Source organism: Sus scrofa, chromosome 16 (assembly GCF_000003025.6).
Source record: "Sus scrofa isolate TJ Tabasco breed Duroc chromosome 16, Sscrofa11.1, whole genome shotgun sequence".
NCBI classification, from domain to species: Eukaryota; Metazoa; Chordata; class Mammalia; order Artiodactyla; family Suidae; genus Sus; species Sus scrofa.
Window position 1 is genome coordinate 149,486 of NC_010458.4, and position 19,649 is coordinate 169,134.

At 47.2% G+C, this 19,649-nt stretch overlaps 1 protein-coding gene across 1 annotated transcript in view; it reads left to right on the forward strand.

Moving 5' to 3' along the window:
- ANKRD33B (ankyrin repeat domain 33B) overlaps positions 1-19,649 on the forward strand; it is an 84,330-nt gene continuing 64,681 nt past the window's right edge. The window contains exon 1 of the mRNA XM_003134179.4: positions 1-510. Within this exon, the coding sequence (XP_003134227.1) occupies positions 145-510 (366 nt within the window). The 5' untranslated portion in view covers positions 1-144. The remainder of the gene's footprint in view (positions 511-19,649) is intronic.

A 19,649-nucleotide genomic window follows, 5' to 3' on the forward strand; every position in this document is an offset into this window, starting at 1 on the left:
GCGCGCGTTTCCGCTGGGCTGGAGCGCGCAGAGCACTGCTTTTCTGGGGCGGCGAGGGACAAGGGGCGGTGACCTCGGTGCGTGCCGCGCGTCCCGGGCTCCCGGCCCGCTCCCCGGCCCCCGGCCCGCGCCCCGGCCGCCGGCATGGTGCTGCTGGCCGGGCCCGGGCCGGAGGGCGGCGGGGCGCGCCGCGTATCCCCGCAGCCTCCGTCCCCACCCCGGGGCGCGCAGGCCGAGGAGGACCCCGCTGACTACGAGGACTACGAGGACTTCTCGAGTCTGCCCGACACCCGCAGCATCGCCTCGGACGACTCTTTCTACCCTTCTGGAGGCGAGGAGGAGTACAGCTCCGTGAGCTCGGAGAGCGTCCCTGAAGGCTTCCCGGAGGGCGTCCCGGAGGCGGCGACCCTCCTGCGCGCCGCCAGCGCCAACGACGTGGGGCTGTTGAGGGCGCTGGTGCGGCGGGGGCCCAGCGCTGAGGAGGTGCAGGAGACCGATCGCAACGGCCGGGTAAGCTGACGTGCCGCCGGGGTTTGGGTCCCTTTAGTCCTCCCTCCTATTCTCCGCGCCACCTGGATCCCGACTTTGTCCGGGTCCCACCGTGACTTTGCCGCGGCCAAGAGCGCCTTTTCTTTGCTTTCTGGGCGTGCTCCGCGTGTGGCCTGCCTGTCCCAGGCCGGGGTGGGGCGGCACGCTTGCTCTGCCCGAGGTCACAGTACCCCCCCCCCGGGGGGGGACGCCGCTAGTCCCGCGTGCTCACCGCAGCCCCTTCTGGTTTTCCGCCCCAGAGTGTTCTTAATTCCCCCAAGGGGACTGTCCGAGTTCGGAGCCTCTCGCCGGGTGTCTTCAACCTGGGCCCCCTCTGACAGTTACCCATTCTCGCCTGTAGGGGAAACCCCTTATATCCTGCGCCCCCCAACTTCCCCCCCCCCCCGCCCTTGGCCCCACTCGCTGCCCTTGCACTTTCCCTTCCACGCCCCAGCGCAAATCGGCTCCTCCGGGCCACCCAGGTTCGGAGTTCCCCTTGGACCACCTGCTTACTCGCACGCCTCCCCTTTCCCACGCCCGGGTTCGCCAGGCGACCCCAATCGGTGATTGGCCAGCTTGATCTCTGACTTGGCTGTCTGCAGGGTCACCTCGGAGAGCCAGCACCGTCGGGATCCCCCAGAGGCAGGCCCTGGGGAGGGCAGTGGTGGGGCCGGCGCTAGCGGGGTAGGGCAGACGGGCTCGTGGGGGTGGGGAGAGAGAGGCACCGGGTATGCATTAGTCATGACAAGACTCAGAGACGGTGGGAAACATTTAGGGAAAAAAAGAAAAGAAAGAAAGAAAAAGTTGGGCTGAGAATGATTGGCTCTCAGAACACAACCCAACAAAGCCCTTGGAGGGAAAAACCATAGAGTGACCACAGCAGCCAGGTGGGTTGACAGCGGCAGTGGTCTCACCTGATTGTCACATTCCCCAGGTTCTGGGGGGATCTGCAGCCTAAGCCTGGCGCAGATGGGGAGTGAAAGTGCTTTTGTTCCAGAGCCCATAACTGTTAGAGAAAAGATGTGCTTTTACTTGGGAATTGGTGGGACCTTCTGCCCTTGGTTTATTTGTCCCTGACTGTGGTCTGGGCCAGGCTTAGGCAAAGGGGAGCACTGGAGTGTCACATTCTGCTTCTATCCTTGTCTAAGTTGACGCAGCATATGAACTTGGAGAAGGTTCTGTGCTTGGTGTACTACATCAGGCGGTGCTGGCCCAGAGGCCCCTAAGGCTAAGAGAGCTAAGGTGTGGCCCTGGTGGCTGGAGACACTAGGCAATACCTGCATCTCAGCCCTCCCGCTGCCCTCACTAGCCGCCAGGCAGCGGGTTGTTTCTGCACTGTGCCTTCGCTTTTACTAAAGTGAATTTTCACCATCAGACGTTTGTATTTTCTTGATGTTTACTCACGTTTCTGAAGCAAGGTAACCAGGGCTGCTTGGAAGGAAGCCCCACAAAGATGAGGAAGAGCTCGGGTAGGGTAGGTTACTCCCGTGTTTGGGGCAGCCCAGGGTTTCCAGTGGGCGCAGGGTAGTGCCTGGCTCGCCCAGCCCCCATTCTAAGGCTCCACTGGGCCCTGCTTTGTTATGTTTCCTTTGAGGGCAAAAAATAAGTTTGTCAGCAGCTGCACTGGAGACGACTGAGAGCAACTTAAACCATCCCCAAGGGGCTTGGGTATGTCAGATGCAGTGTCTGGGCCACTTTTGAAAGCCTCTGTCAGCACAGAATCAGGAGAGGCCTGTCCCAGCCTCTCAGCACCTCTCTGCCTCAGTTTCTCCATTGTGATATAGGGTTAATGACAACGAGAACCTCCTGGGGTTGTGAGCACAAAATGCCTCACAGTGCTCTGACATGCCCTTGTTTACTGTCTTGTCATTTTTTATTCACCAGCCTTCTCCTTGCTTGGAAGAGACATCCTCCAGGTTTTTGGTTTTTTTTTTTCCCCTTCTGTCAGGCAAAGCTATTTTTTCTCTCTGCTTTCCCTCTTGATTACAGAGTCTCCCTTTGTTTTTCTGCCTTGAGTCTCTGCCTGTCTGCTCCCCACAAATTCATGATGGAGAAGGGGTACATGACCCACCAACGACAAGACTGTTTTATCTTCTGATAAGAAGGGGCCCATCCTGGGTTCTGGGCTCTGAGGGGTTTGGGCAAGAGCTTGCATTCTTCCCAGTGGCTTCTTAATGGTGTTGATCAAACAGCCTCCGTCTTTCTGTAACAGTCTGAAAGAATAAAGTGACACCGAGTCTAAAATACCACCCTGTAGCAAAAGGGGTAGTGAGTCACTCATAAGTGTTATTGCAGACCTACTGTGTGCAAGGCATGGTTAGTTGCTGCAGGAGGCTCGAAGGGGAATCGAATAGTCTCTGCCTTGAGAGTCTGAACCTCTTAGTTGGGGAAGAACTAAGATTACCCAGTGCTTATAGCCAGAGGTAGGATGTGAGAAGGGGCTCTACAGCTATACAGAGCAAGTGTCTTGGAAGCAGGGAGCTGAGCACAATTCTGGAAGCCCAGTGAAGGAAGACTTTTGGAGGTGGTGGTAAGACATTCTAGGCAGGCAGATGGAACCAAAAGGGCGATGACAGGTGCTGTGTGGTTGGTCTCAGTGCAGGACAATGTGGGCGCTAAAGCCAGAGAAGCCACCCTAGGCTCCCGATGAGAGGCTGGCCCAGAGTAGCTGGCTAAGAAAGAAAAATCGGGAAGTAGTTTGGTTTCCAAGTGCCAGTGTCCTGCCTTGGGGTGGTGGTGTGCCTCTTCATGTGGCTACACGACTCATTCAGTCACTTTCAGGTTCCGGTCTTAAGGGCATCTCCTTAGGGAGGCCCTTCTTCACATGCCTAGCTAAGCCAGCAGCACCTGTGGCTGGTAGGACCACCCAGGTGTTCAGAGATTGGAGGCCAGAATTGTAGATAGCGTGGTCATCTGAGAGAACCCGTGGCATTCGTGTAAAGATGCAGAGAAGATAGCTGGGGAAGAGCACTCCAGGCAGAAGACACAGCAAGTGCAAAGGCCCTGAGGCAGGAGCCCTTTGGAACTGATCTATGATTAGTAGCAGTAAAGCTTACAGCGGGGGGGAGGGGGGGAGATTTCTCATGTGGCTCAGCTGTCTAAGGATTCGGCTGTGGCTCAGGTCGCTGCTGTGGTGTGGGTTAGATCCATGGCCTGGGAACTACCACATGCTGCAGGTACAGCCAAAACAAAACAAAATAAAACAAACAAACGAATAACAAAGAGAAGAAAGCCAGGGAGCTTTTGGTGGAGGATGAGGGTAACTTTGTAACTACAGAACTACTCATAGGTGCCAGGAGCCACCAGCAGTGTCTTCCCAGAAGAAAAATATCTCTGAAGGCTTGTGGGGAGCTGTGTTTGTTGAGCTGCCCATGTCTGGTCAGCTTGGAAGAGAGTTTGCTTGGGCTGACCAAAGTTTCGTTTGGTTGGAGTAAATAAGGATCGGATGTTTTTTGTTTGAGAGAGTGTGTTCTTTCCTGGCTCCTGAGATCGGTAGAATCTTGGATATGGCTCAGCAGTTTCCATTCTAAAATATTTATTGCTCTAAAAGGATGGCTTCATTGAATATGTAACATGTAAATATTTGTCAAACAATTCTTCAGTAACATTCAGAGTATGCTCTGCTGTCTCACGGATGTATGCTTGTTTTGTTGCTGCTGATTGGGGGACAAGTGGGAGCTGCCATGTTCTTTCTTAATTCTTCGCTTTTCTCCCGAGGTTCAGCCTGAAACTGACAGCAGCTTTGGAGAAGGTGCAGAAACCTAAGGAAGTGTTTGTACTGTCTTCATTGTTACAGAAAGGCAGTTGGAATGTCAGGCAGCTCCTGAACCAAATTAGGCCCAATTATGCTAAATTTAAAATATCTCACTTCTTTCTTGATGTGATCTCTTCTCTTGCATGTTTAAATTCCAGGGCTTCTCACTGGAGTTTTTCAAATCCACCCATTTGCTCAGCTGGCTCAGGAAAGACTGGGTCTGTGGTGCCTCCTGCTGCTCCTGAGGCCTTAAGTATTTCTGAGACTTGTAGCAGTTATTGGGGCCTTTATCTTGACAACTATGTGAGAAATTTTTTTGTTTGTTTCCTTTTTTCTTGGTTCTTTTGAAGGCCACAGAAAGATTTATAAACTCTGGAATCACCTTTCTCTAAAATGAGAGTCCAAGTTTGGATCTGGCTTCTACCAGGCCTCAGTATTTATAGGCCTGCGTGTGCTTAGAGGAGGCCAGTTGGTAAAGAAAGTGAATTCTGCCTTCAGGCTTCCACGTGTCTGTCGGTCTGTGTCTATCGAGGGCCCCTCAAGCACAGGGGGAGCCTTGCTTTGCTGTTTGGGGATACCTGTGAGTGCATTAGTTGCAGATTCTCAAGTGTGGAAAGGGGATATGAAGAGAGAATAAGCAGCTTAGACTGGGAGTCCAAGGGCCTTACTGGAGAAGGGGGTTAGCTGAAGTGAGCCTGGGCCGGCCTGAGCTTGAGGTTTCATCCTTCTTCATGGCCAAGGTGGGGGACACTCTGGGCCCAGAAGCAGTTGGAAGCCCTGTTCATTTTGTTTTTCTTTCTCTTATTTTTGTTTTTTGTTTTCTTTTTGACTATACCCATGACAGGCAGAAGTTCCCAGGCCAAGGACTGAACCTGCACCACAGCAGTGACCAAAGCCGCAGCAGTGACAAGGCCAAATCCTTAACCTGATGTCACACAAGGGAACTCCTTCATTTCTTTTTTTTAAAGGACTTAATTTTTTCGAGTGCGGTTTTAGGCTCACAACAAATTTGAGAGGAAGTTACAGATTTCCCACATGCCTCCTGCCTCCCACGTGCACACCCCACCCCACTGTCAACATCCCCCACCAGAGTGGTACCTTTGTTATAACTAATGAACCTACACTGACACATCATAATGACACATCATAATCACCCAGAGTCTGTAGTTTCCTTTAGGGCTCAGCCTTGGTGTTGGACATTCTATGTGTTGGGACACATGTGCAATGATGCCTTTCCATCATGGTAATATTATGAAGTATCCCATGTGTTTTTTGTTTTTTGGGGTTTTTTTTTTTTTTTTTTTTTTTGGTCTTTTTAGGGCCATGCCCGCAGCATATGGAGGTTCCCAGGCTAGGAGTAGAATCAGCTATAGCTTCTAGCCTATACTACAGCCACAGCAACATCAGGTCTGAGCTTCACCTGCGACCTACACCACAGCTCGTGGCAATGCTGGATCCTTAACCCATTGAGTGAGGCCAGGGATCGAACCTGAGTCCTCATGGATGCTAGTCAGATTCATTTCCACTGAGCCACGACAGGAACTCCCCCATGTGTTCTTCATGTAAGTGTATCAGTTATCTGTGGGCACAGTAATGCTGCAGATAACTGAAGCCTCACATTTTGCTAAGGGTGGCCCAGCTCAGCCAATCTCAGCTGAATTTGCTTTCAGCTGGGGTCGGCTAGAGATGGGAGGCCCAGGAACGTCTTGGCTGGGATAACAGGTCTCTGCTCCCTGTGGTTTTCTTATCCTGCAGAAGGCTGGCCTGGGCTTGTCCTCCATGGCTGGGGCAGGGTTCCCAGGAAACAAGCAGAACGAATAAGTTCTTATATCATTTCTGCTGAAGGAAGTTAGAGCCAAGCCCAGAATTACCTTCTAAGTGTGAATTTGCTTTTGTTTGTAAAAGAGGCTATTCAGTAACCCTAAGAATTTATTTTATTTAAAATAAACTTTCAGAAACTTAGAGGGACCATTGTCAGGGGGTTTTGGACCTAGAATGGATTTTAAAGGTTAGTGGTACCTATTATTTGGCAGTTGAAAAAATGAAACTCAGAGAAGAGAGCATCTAAATGTGTCAGGGTTCTAGAATGACCCAGAAGCTGCTCATGATCCTCCTTTTGACACCTGTGAGTCTTTCCAAGCAGCTTCAAAACTTAGGGAAAAACATGTGACTTTTTTTTTTTTTTTCCATTTTTACTGCATCATGGCATATGGGAGTTCCCAGGCCAGGGATTGGATCAGTTGCGACCTATGCCACAGTTGCAGCAACTCTGCATCCTTAACCCACTGTGCCATAGTGGGAACTCCAACAATGTAACATTTGCTCTCTCCAAATTAAGCCCAAATAGTTCTGTATGTAAAACAACACGTAATCCCCTTTAATTAGAAGAAATCAGAAGGATGTAGAGAAGTTGTCAAAATATGTGAACAAAGGAAATATGTTTCATTTCAGAGGATTGGCAAGTAATGCTTTTTGATAGTTGGAATGATGTTGTATGTGTGGGGTGTGTGTGTGTGTTCCTATGAGGTCAGATTTTATGATGATTAAGAATCCTTGATGTCAGTGTGTACAAAAAGAATAGTCTTTTTTGGTCTTTTTAGAGCCACACCTGCAGCATTTGGAGGTTCCCAGGCTGGGGGTCAAATCGGAGATGTAGCTGCCGGCCTACACCAGAGCCACAGCAACATCAGATCCAAGCCGCATCTGTGACCTGCACCACAGCTCACAGCAATGCCAAATCCTTAACCCACTGATTGAGGCCAGGGATTGAACCTATATCCTCATGGATGCTAGTCTGGTTCTTTTCTGCCGAGCCATGACGGGAACTCCTAAAGTCTGATTTTTAATGATGTTCCTGAATTTGAAAAACAGTTGACAGCAGCATTTGCTAATTTCTACTAAGTCAAGTCACAGAAATTCAGTTAGATGTGAAGTCCCGACTGATGGTGTGGTGGCAAAAAATTGGATTGGAGTGGTGGGATTTGATTGCTTCTAAAGGCATATTTACGTCAACTCTGAATAAGTTCAGATCCAAGGTAGGCATGTGATAGAATAGGAATCAAGCATTTCCCCCGGCTTCTGTTTCTGAGATTTAACTGACTCGAGGCCACACCTGGTGAGGACATTCCAGCTGAGAGAGGCTGGAGGTGTGGAGGTGAGGTCATTGAAGAGGCAGGAGCCCTGCTCAGGGGAGGTGCCCAGTAAGGGTGCTAAATGTATAGTAGCACGTTTTCTGGGATAAGGGAAGACACCGGAAGTTGGTTTGAAAATAAAGGGAGATGGAGAAGTTAGGCTGAGTGAAGAAAGTCTACCTCAGAGGATTATATGCCATACGATTCCACTTATGTAACATTTCCCAAGTAACGCCGTTGCAGGGATGAGGGCAGGTTGGAGGGTGGCTTTGGGGAGAGGAGTGAATGGTACTCTGATGGAGACAGACCTGCATCTAGAACGTGGGGGTGGCATAGGGAGCTGCACGTGGGTTAAAATGGAGTAGGACTACATGTGCACACATGTACCGTGAGTACACATGTGCGCGAGTGAGGTGACGGGTGACACCTCAACAAATCTGGATCACAGCAGTGCCCAATTCACGATGTTCTTGCATTGTAATTATGCAAGATATTGATTTGGGGGAGGACGGCCGAAGGGGGCAACTTCCTGTTGGTCTATTACTGTTTAAAAATCAAAAGTTTAGTAAAAATGAAGGAAGGCATTACCTTTTATCTTGCAGCTCTACCACATGAGTAGACTGAATTTTGAAAACAGAAGTAGGAGCAGACCTAGTTAATATGGGAGCATGGGACCGACTGGAAATACTGGAATATTGCTACTTAAATGTGTTTCAGTGTGTTGGCAGCAGGGTGTCACCTGTGAGAGTTTCCCAAGTGAAGGATCCCAGGTCCTTCCTAGGCCTGCAGAGCCAGAATCTGCACTCGATTTAAGCTGGTCTTGGTGGTTGGCATGTACACTTTTTGTAAGAGCTCTAGATCTGTTTTCTTTTTTTTTTTTTTTTTTTTTTTGTCTTTTGTCTTTTTGTCTTTTGTTGTTGCTATTTCTTGGGCTGCTCCCGCGGCATATGGAGGTTCCCAGGCTAGGGGTTGAATCGGAGCTGTAGGCACTGGCCTACGCCAGAGCCACAGCAACGCAGGATCCGAGCCGCGTCTGCAACCTACACCACAGCTCACGGCAACGCCGGATCGTTAACCCACTGAGCAAGGGCAGGGACCGAACCCGCAACCTCATGGTTCCTAGTCGGATTCGTTAACCACTGCGCCACGACGGGAACTCCTAGATCTGTTTTCTTAGAGTAGAACACAAGTTTGGTGGCCAGAGATGTCAGACTCAGGTTGGTCATGTGATCCTGGACAAGTCACATGACCTGCCCATCCTGTTTCTTCTCTATCCTTACCTGGAAAATGGGGATGCTTTTTATAGGCTAATGATAGATTATAGGCAGAATAAATCAGGAGCTTACACATCATAGTGGTTAGGGGTTAGAATTTCAGCATTTGGGGGTGGAGTGGGGGGGTGCGGGAAACACATATTCAGTCTTCAGCAAAACACATGACATACTGAAGGAATAATTTAAAAAATGCATCTAAAGTATCTTTTCAACATTTGAGTGGAAAAATATGTACATGCACTTTATTCAAAAAATTCCAGAGTTGGAGTTTCTGTTGTGGCTCAGCAGGTTAAGAACAAGACACAGTATCTTTTGGGATGTAGGTTTGACGACACAGTATTTGTTGGGATGTGGGTTCAATCCCTGGCCTCTTTCAGAGGGTTAAAGATCTGGTGTGGCCATGGCTGTGGTGTAGGCTTCAGCTGCAGCTCCAGCTCCAATGTACCCCCTAGCCTGGGAATTTCCATATGCCTCAGGTGTGGCCCTAAATAGTGGCGGGGGGGGGGGGGGGGGCGGGGAAGGAAGTCCAGAGTCTCTAATGTGAAAAATTGGATGGGTTTCCAAATAGATAAGTGCCTTATTTAAAATTAGGGAATCCTGTCATTCTGTGATTTAAAACAAGAGTTGAAATGAGTAAAATTAAAGAATTAAAAATTAAGTAGTCACGAGATGCCTAGAAATAGAAAACAAATTGTTTAAAGAAAACTAAGCCCTTACATTTCTAAGTGGTGGGAAGTCCCCAAAATGCAGAATAAAAGGAAGTAGTCTGAAAAGGAAAGTTAAGAAATGGATTGTGGGTTTTTTTTTAAATTATTGATATATAATTCACGTGCTTTACAATTCACCCATTTAAAGTGAACAGTTCAATGGTTTTTAGTATGTTCACAGAGAATTTGCAGTCCATGTTAGAACATTTTCATCACCCCAGAAAGAAACCTTGGACCCTCTAGCTTTTGTCCTGTCTTTTCTAGCTCCTCCAGCCCTACACTATCTGCTTTCTTTGTTTACATTATTTATAAAAGGGATTTACAAAAGAGGAACTATATGTCAACATATTTTGACATTTTTCTCAGCAAAAAATGCAATGCTCACTTCGCCACAGGAAGAGCCTGCCAAAAAAGGTGACATGTGTGGTTCTGTCGTCAAGGGTCTTAGCCATGTGTTTCCTATAAGTAACGGTATATGATAAGAAGTTATATTTTTAAAAAAGTTTGCAAAGCCCTCAGCTTGACCCCTTTCACAATGAACTGGGGCCTAGGGTTGTCCTCTTGTCCACCTCTACTTGGGCTTGCTGACCTGTCACTTTGTCCTCAAAGTGTGGGCCCTGTCCAGCAGTGCCGGTGGCACCTGGGACCTCGTGAATTGGCAGCTGTGGGGCGGGGGCCGCACTGCGTTCAGCGACCTCCAGGGGAATCTCACTTTGAGTACCACTGGCAGATGGTGGAGGTATCCCATCTCCCGTTTGATGTTTCTGTTAACTCATTCCGGGAGCCTTTCTCTCCTGCCTCACACGGCATGACTATCTAGTTTGATGAGAGGATGGAGGTTTCGTTCCTCACTTGTCTGGCTCCCCTACCACCACCCCTGCCACCCCACCTTTTCTGGCTCCTGCCTCAGGGGCTGACAGCTGTGTTGAGAGCAGGGCCCACCTGGTTTTGCCCTTGACCAGATCTCTGGGGCAGGGCACTGGGGAGGTGCCCAGTAAAGCTGTGGATGGAGTGTCACCACCATCTCTGCCCTTCTGAGTGCAAACCCCTCCCCAGGTGGGCTTGGTCCCCACTTGCCCCGGACCTGACCCCTGTCCACTCTCCCTCTCATGACCTCTTCCACCCCTCCCGCTCTGCTGGTTCTCTCCCTTCTTCTTACATCTTTGGATCTGTCCTGTCATGAAGAAGAAAACACGCGCCCACGTGCGCGCACACGCGCGCGCACACACACACACACGCACACACGCACATATACATACACTTCAAATAAAAAAAAAAAACCCAAACAGGCTCCTGAAGTCCCCTGCTCCCCAAGGCCAAGAGCTCTGTCCCAGCTCACTCTATTCCTCCACGTTCTCTGGCTGCCCCTGCTGCTCAGTCTTCAGCTTCATGGCTGGGTGTCATGAAAGCATCCATTCCTGGGGCCTGGCCTCACCTTCTTGAGCTCTGATTTTTTTCTTCCCAATTTACCCACCAAAAACTGCTCATGGCCTTGGCAGGGCTGCTGCTCCCTCTCCAGCATTTTGGGCACTACTGCTACAATCAGAAAGTAACATCCCTTCCTGGGGAGCAGGAGGTAAGGGGGGATGGGAGGCTGTGCCAGGTGTAGGGTCCGCAAGCAGAGCCTCACCTGTCAGCCAGGTGCCCTCGGTGGGAGCAGCCCTTTGCATAATCTTTTTTTTTTTTCTTTTTGCCATTTCTTGGGCCCCTCCCGCAGCAAATGGAGGTTCCCAGGCTAGGGGTCGAATCGGAGCTGTAGCTGCTGGCCTACACCAGAGCTACAGCAACGCGGGATCTGAGCTGTGTCTGCAACCTACACCACAGCTCACGGCAATGCCAGATCCTTAACCCACTGAGCAAGGCCAGGGATCGAACCCACAACTGCATGGTTCCTAGTCGGATTCATTAACCACTGAGCCACAACGGGAACTCCTTTTTTTTTTTTTTCTTTTAACAGCCCATCTGTGGCATATGGAAGTTCCTAAGCTAGGGGTCAAATCAGAGCCACAGCTGCTGGCCTAAGCCACAGCCACAATACCAGATCTGAGCTGCATCTTCGACCTACATAGTTCATGGCAATGCTGGATCCTTAACCCACTGAGCGAGGCCAGGGATCAAACCTACATCCTCATGGATACTAGTGAGTTCTTGACCCACTGAGCCGCAACAGAAACTCCAATTATTTTTCAATTGAAGTATAGTCGATTCATGGTGTTGTGTTACTTTTGGGGTATACAGCAGAGTGACTCAGTTATACATATATCTATATCTATATATATTTTCAGATTCTTTTTCTCTATAGGTTATTATAAAATACTAAGCTGCATGATGTCAGTGACCTGACTTGGGGTGAGAGCATCGATTCCCTGTAGCTGGAAGCATGCCCACCAAAGCCACTTCCTGGGCTCCATAGGTTCCCACACACTGCCCCCATCCTGGTCTCCTCTGGACCTTCTCATTTCTCCTTCATTGCCCTGAGGCTCTTTCAACTGGCTTGTCTCTCTTCATTCCTATGGTGGTGATTTTTAAATGTCAGCTTGGTTAGGCAATAACACGTCAGTATTCAACCACACTAATCTAGTGCTGTGAAGGTATTTTGCACATGGGGTTAACAACTGCAATCAGGTGATTTTAACTCAAGATGATGACCAGCGGCGATCTGGGTGGGCCGCATCCGATCAGTCGAAGGCCTTAAGAGCAAAAACAGGTTTCCTGGGAAAGAAGGAATTCTGCCTCAAGACTGCAGCATCAGCTCCTGCCTGAGTTTCCAGCCCACCAGCCCCCATGATCATGTGAACCAGTTCCTTAAAATACATCTCTTTGTCTCTGTATCCCCTGTTGGTTCTGTCTCTGCAGAGCTCTGAGTCACGTCTTCCTTGGGAATATAACCTGCTGGCAGAGCCCCTCAGGCTTGGAGAGCAGATGCCAGCTCTCAGCCCTGGACTGCTCTCCTGAGAGTTCAGAGTTTCTCCCGCCAGCCTCCCAGCATCTTGCACTGTTCTTGAACTCATCACAACCCCCGAGCCCCAACTTTTGGGCATTGTTTCTGTTGCCAAAGCTTCATCAGGGGGTAACTTGTGCAGCCCCAGGGCTCTATGCTTGAAAGGGCCCATGTTTAGTGCTCTGCTCTGCTGTCACTGGCTTGAAATGTTTAATGATTTTGAGCCTGGGACCCCTTGTTTTCACTTTGTGCTGGGGCTACAGAGTACTTAGCTGACTCTGGGTGCCCCAGGCTGCTCGTGGCACGTATTTGCAATCCTGGGGTCAAGCCAGCCTCCCTTCTGTCCGATATCCAGTCATGTTCTAAACACTGTGCTGTCCCTGGGGATGATCCCCCACTTATTGGGGGGCTTGTTGCCTCTCTCATCTGGGGCTTTGAAACAAATCACTTTATCTTTTTTTTTTTTTTTAGGGCCGCACTCGCAGCATATGGAGGTTCCCAGGCTAGGGGTTGAATCAGAGCTGTTGCTGCTGGCCTATGCCAGAGCCACAGATCCAAGCCTTACCTACACCAAGCTCATGGCAATGCTGGATCCTTTAACCCACTGAACGAGGCCAGGGATCTAACCCTCAACCTCATGGTTCCTAGTCAGATTAATTTCCACTGCACCATGACGGGAACTCCCCACAAATCACTTTAACAAATATGCACTTCCTCTCCTGTCTCCCAGCATCATACCACTTTCCAGTCTGGATTTGTCTTCATATGTGTGGCTCATATTACGGCAGCATTGTCTTCAGAAGTTGGAGTTCCTGCTGTAGCACGGTGGGTTAATGATCTAATGATCTGGATGTTCTGTGACATTGCAGGTTTTGTTTTTTTTAATGATTCAGTGAATTTTATTATATTTACAGTTGTATAGTCATCATCACAACCTAGTTTTAGGACATTCCATCCAAAAGCCCCAGTCCTCCCCTCCCCACCTGCACTCCCACCTGTCCCCTTTGGTAACCATACTTTTTTCTAAGTCTGTAAGTCTGTTTCTGTTCTGCAGATAAGTTCATTTGTATCCTATTTTTAGATTCCGCATGTAAGTAACATCATATGATGTTTGTCTCTCACTGACTAACTTGACTTAGAATGATAATTTCTAGGTCCATCCATGTTGCTGCAAATGCCTTTATTTCATTATTTTTATGGTTGAGTAATATTCCATTGTACATATGTACCACATCCTCTTTATCCACTCCTCTGTCGATGGATATTTAGGTTTCTTCCATGTCTAGTGCTGCAAAGAAAATTGGGGTACATGAATCTTTTTGACTCATGGTTTTCTTGAGAAAATACTTGCAAATGAAGTGACTGGCAAGGGATTAATCTCCAAAATATATAAACACATCCTGCAGTTCAATAAAAAAAAAAAGTCAAAAAATGGGCAGAAGACCTAAACAGACAATTCTCCAAAGAAGATACACAGATGGCCAAAAAACCCCACATTGCCAGTTTGATCCCCAGCATTGGGTTGTGGGAATTTCCATATGCCGAGAGTAGAGCTGAAAAAGGAAAAAAAAAAAAAAAAGAAGAAGAAGAGGCTTTTCCTTGAAGGCCCTTGACAGTAGTGCTCCAAATGTCCCCTCTTTCTACTGCAAGGCACCCTCAGATGTCACCTTCCCTGGGAACTGCCATGCCTCTTGCTGGATGGCTTCTCTCCAACTTTGGAATCTCATCACAATTTGCAACTCATTTATGAAACGCCTTTCTTTCTGCTTCATTTTACAATGATTGATTGGTATTTTCTGTCTCTTAGCTTAATGAGCTCCAGAAGGAAAGTCCTCAGCATCATTCATTCAGTTTCTGTTCTCTTCAGTCAAGCAGAGGTCATTGCACATAGTTGGTGGTTTGTACCTGCTTGTTGGATAATGTGGGAGTCCTGTGTCTTGCTGCTGGTTACGTACCCTTGATTGAATAATACTTCACGGAGTTCCTATCATGGCGCAGTGGTTAACGAATCCAACTAGGAACCATGAGGTTGCGGGTTCGGTCCCTGCCCTTGCTCAGTGGGTTAATGATCCAGCATTGCCGTGAGCTGTGGTGTAGGTTGCAGAAGCGGCTCGGATCCCGCGTTGCTGTGGCTCTGGCATAGGCCAGCGGCTACAGCTCTGATTCGACCCCTAGCCTGGGAACCTCCATGTGCGGTGAGAGCAGCCCAAGAAATAGCAAAAAAACAAACAAACAAAAATAAATAAATAAATAAATAATAATAATACTTCAAAATACAATTTCAGGTCTTATGTTTAAGTCATTAATCATTTTGAGTTGCTTTTTGGAAATGGTGTAAGATAAGGTTCCATTCTTTTGCAGATAGATACAGTTTTTCTACTATCATTTATTGAAGAGAATATCCGTTCTCCATTGTGTATTCTTGGTGTCTCTGTCTATAGTTAGTTGATCATACATAGTTAGATTTATTTCTGGGCTCCCTATTATGTTCCATTGATCTATCTGTCTATTTCTGTGCCAGTGTTATACTGCTTTGATTACTATAGCTTTGTAATGTAATTTGAAATCAGAAAAGGTGATGCTTTCAACTTTGTTCCTTTTTCTCAAGATTGCTTTGGCTAGTTGGGGTCTTTTCTGGTTCCTTACAGATTTTTGGATTTTTTTTCTATTTCTATGAAAAAATGCCATTGGAATTTTGATAGAGATTGTGTTGAATCTGTGTATTGCTTTGGGTAGCATGGACATTTTAAAAATAGGAATTCTTCCAATCCATGATTGGAAAGGACCCAGGATATCTTATCATTTATTTGTGTCTTCAGTTTCTTTCACTGATGTTTTATACTTTTCAGTGCTTATATATTCACTTCCTAGGTTAAATTTATTCTGAGGTATTTTTTTTTTTATTGACACTACTTTAAATGGAATTGTTTTCTTGATTTCCTTTTTGGATAGATCTAGGTTGGTGTAAAGAAATGGTACTGATTTTTGCATGTTGACTTGGTGTCCTGCAACTTTACAGGACTTGTTTATTCCAACAGTTTTGTTTGTTTTTGGTAGAGTCTTTAGGGTTTTCTTTATCTAGGATCATGCCTTTTGCAAACAGATAAATTTACTTCCTCCTTTCTGATTTGGATGCCTTTTATCTCTTTTTCTTGTCTGATTGCCCTAGCTAGTACTTCCAGTACTGTGTTCAATAGATATGGTGAGAGTTGTCATCCTTGCTTTGTGCCGGAAGTTAGAGGAAAGGCTTTCACTTTTACCCCATTGATTCTGATGATAGCTATAAGCTTGTCATAAATGACCTTTATTGTGTTGAGACTTTTCAGCCATGGCACGACTGACGCTAGGGGTTGAGTAATTCTTTGTTGTGGGGACTGTCCTGTGCATTATAGGATGTTGAGCAGCATCCCTACCCACTAGATGCCAGTAGCACGCCTGCCCTGTGCCAATGTGACCAAAAATGTCTCCAGACATTGCCAAACATCCCTTAGGGGGCAAATCCACTCCCAATTGAAACCCACGAAATAGTGAATAAAGGCAGCAAATAGAGTTGTAGATGTGAGTGCCTTTTTACATGGAGAAATTCCTGAGATTGTAGAAGGATCTAGTTGTTTGATGAGCCTGGTTGCTCCCTCCTCCCTCTTCTTCTTCATTTTTTTAGGGCCGCACCCACAGCATATGGAGGTTCCCAGGCTAGGGGTCAAATTGGAGCTGTAGCTGCCAGCCTATGCCAGAGCGACAGCAATGCGGAATCCAAGCCATGTCTGCCACCTACACCACAGCTCACAGCAAGGCCAGGGATCGAACCCCTGTCCTCGTGGATGCCATTTGGGTTCGTTAACCACTGAGCCATGATGGGAACTCCTCTCCTCCCTCTTCTTACTAAAATTTTTGTCAGCTGTTTCTTAAAGAATTTACATGACTTGGTAGGAAAATTGTATCTACCAGCTCTTCTGAGATACTCCTATTGCACAAAATGAGAGAAACCTACAGTGAGAATTCCTAGGATAGTAAACACTCCTCAGTTACTTATTTGGACTACTTGTTGTTAGAATCTTAACATTTGATTATTTTCCTCTTGCAAAATACTCATAAATGGACAAGTTGTGCTTTTAAAAATATGAGGAGATCAGCCCAAGAGGCATGGCACATCCACTCCAGATTTCACTGAGGCTGCCTTGCATGATGATCCCCCATCTTCATCCAGAGTCAGGAGGACCATGGAGGCGACCACCACATGCTCAGTGGACATTTAATTGATGACAAAGCTGTGGAGGAGCCAGAGGTGACCATTTCATGCCTAATAGGATGGCATGTGGTACTTTCCACCAGGAAAACAAGCAAACACTGTGCTGCAGTTCCTCCTTTAAAAAGAGGTATCATAAGCAAAGTGTGTTCCCTGCACAGGGCCCTGTTCTAGGGCACAGAGTACTGAGAAAAGATGGACATTCCCACTCAAGTAGAACTCTCAGGCTTTTGGGGAGGAGGGGAGATAGAGCAGGCAGGGCGTGGGTTGGGCATGTGGTGAATGCTGAAATAGTCCCTCTTCATTGAGGAGAGAACTTTCAAGTAAAGACAACATGGAAGTGCAAGTCTCCCTGCACGGCTGTCTGGGGGAAGAGCAGGCCAGGCAGATGGAATAACAGGAACGAAGACTATGAGGTGGGAGTGCCTGGAATGTTCTGGAACAGCCTGGAGGCCAGAGGGGCTGGAGCAGAATAGGGTTGAGGGGAGCCTGCAGGAATAGAGGTGAGGAGTGACCCATGATCTCACTCAGAGAGAGACTTGGGTGAGTTAGAGCAGAAGCAAAAAACCCACTTCCACTCAGAAGTGAAAGTTTTTGCAATGTCTTGCTGAAATTTGTCCTTTCAAGAGGACTGAGTGTCCCAGGCCAGAGGTTTTTAGGGACAGGTGTGGTGAGCCTACCTTTTACATGATAATTAATGGGATTGATGCCCTTGTAATAGTTGTGTAACCAAGTCATCATGTATTTCACAGATGTATATAGCATTGAACGCTGTCCTTGGTTGATAAGTCTGTATTTGGGTGTGTCACCCAGTGTCCTTAAGCTTTGGCTTTTTTTTTTTTTTTCTTTTTCTTTTTTGACCACCCCATGGCATATAGAGCTCCTGGGCCAGGGATCAGATCCCAGCTGCAGTTGTGACCTACACTGCAGCTGCAGCAATGCTGCATCCTTAAATCACTGTGCTGGGCCAGGGATTGAACCTGTGTCCCAGAGCTTCCAATACTCTGTGGATCCCATTGAGCCACAGCAGGAACTCCAAGCTTTGACTTTTGAGATCTGACCTCAAGTCCGCTAGTCATTACCATTTGACACAGGAAATTTAAGAATGTGATTATGTGTGTCTGTGGAGCAGGAGGCTCCACTCTTAGGAAAGGAAACCCTCAGAGAAACCCCTCACACTAGAAAGTACTTCCTGGGAGGCTTGTGACTTCCCCCATGGCCCCACAGCCTGGCTGCCCAGAGGCCTGTCTGCTGGATAGGGGTGCTGGGCCCCCCTCAGAAGAGGAGGTGCTGGGCTGCGGGATTTGACAGGGTCCACGTGGGACCGAGGGCACCACTTGGGCTGTTCCTCAGGCAGAGAGACGTGGTTGTGGGATCAGAGATACAGGACAGCACCCCTGAACCCCTCAGCACTGCTAGGCCCCTCCCACCTCCTTTCTCACCTGCACGACATACCCATCCATCCTCCATGCCTCCCAGGGGCCTTCCTGTGTCAGGCCCTGGGCGGGAGCCTGGAGGCCCAAAGGCCCAAGTCCTGGAGCTCCATCGAGGAATCAACAGATGGCAACATGGTCTGGAGAGCTTCTCCATCATCTCAGGGCTGAGCTGCCAAGCTTAGTGTGCAACGACCACCCTAACAATGTGGGGTTAGCATCTTGACCCCCCACCCCCACCCCCCAGTTGCGTACTGCTATCTCTGTCTCAAAAATAAAGGAATGGATAAATGACTCACCCAAGGACAGGAAGCTCTCTCTATGATGTTATCCCAGGTAGAGGGATGATAGCCTGGGAAAGAGTTGTAGCCCACTTGCAGTGGGCATGTCATGTGGGATAGTAGACATTTGTCAGAAGCCATTGAAATTTGAGGCGGTGCTTGTTACTGCCACGTATCCTAACTTATCCTGACCTACATAATACACAGTGGCAAATTGCCCTTTAGGGAGAGTGAACCTGCTGTACTCACTAGCAAGATATGAGAGTGCATTTCCTTCCACTTTGCCAAAGCTAGTTATTTCTACTCTTTTTAATTTTTTTTTCTAACTCATGGTCAACAAATGATACCTCACGTTAATATGTGTGTCTTTGATGGTTAGTGAGGTTAAAACATGCTTACTAACCATTTAGATTTTTTTTTTTTTATTATTTTCCCACTGTACAGCAAGGGGGTCAGGTCATCCTTAGATGTATACATTGCAGTTACAGTTTTTTCCCCCACTAACCATTTAGATTTCTTCTTTCTTTGATTTTACTTCTTCATATCCTTTGCTCTTTTTTTTTTTTTTTTTTGGATTAGTCTGTCTTTTTCCTGAATTGTAAGAACTTTAGAAATATCCTAAAGATATTATTCTTTGTCTAGTGCATGTTCCACCTTGATTTTTTCACTTTGTATTTATTTTTTAAACCTTATTTGGAGTTGGTAGAATTTCTTGAATTTATGGCTTGATACTTTTGTCAGTTTGGAAGAATTTTCTGCCACAATCTTGTCAAATATTGTTTTGTCCCATTTGCTTTATGTTCCCCATTCTGTAACACCACATTCCCATATATTCCCTCTCAACCATGCCCCCTGTGTCTTTTTTTTCCCCTATCTTTTATGTTTCTATTCTTTTTCTCCCATCTGGGCATTTTTGGTCAACTCATTTTCCATTTCGCTGATTCTTCAGCTTAATCCGCTCCTTAATTCCTTTAAAGATTCTTAATTTCAGTTATGACATATTTCATTTCTAAGATTTTAACTTATTCTTCTTTATAGATTCTAGTTCTCTGCTAAAATTCTCCTTTTGTCATGATATCACATGATACGACATTTTTTTTGTTACATATGAATTATAGTCTCATAACTCTGATATCTGTATCTCCTGGAGATGTTTCCTATTGTCTGTTTTTCTCTTAGTCCTGTATTCTGATAGTCTGGTAATTTTTTTGAAAGGTAGACACTGTACATGAAAAGTTGGGATAGCTCTAGATAGTGTTATCTTTCTCCAGAGAAGATTTAATTTGCTTGTGGCAGCCAGAGTGGGACAGGTGATAGTAGGCTAGGTGGCTCTTTGTAAGGTCTGGTCTGTCTC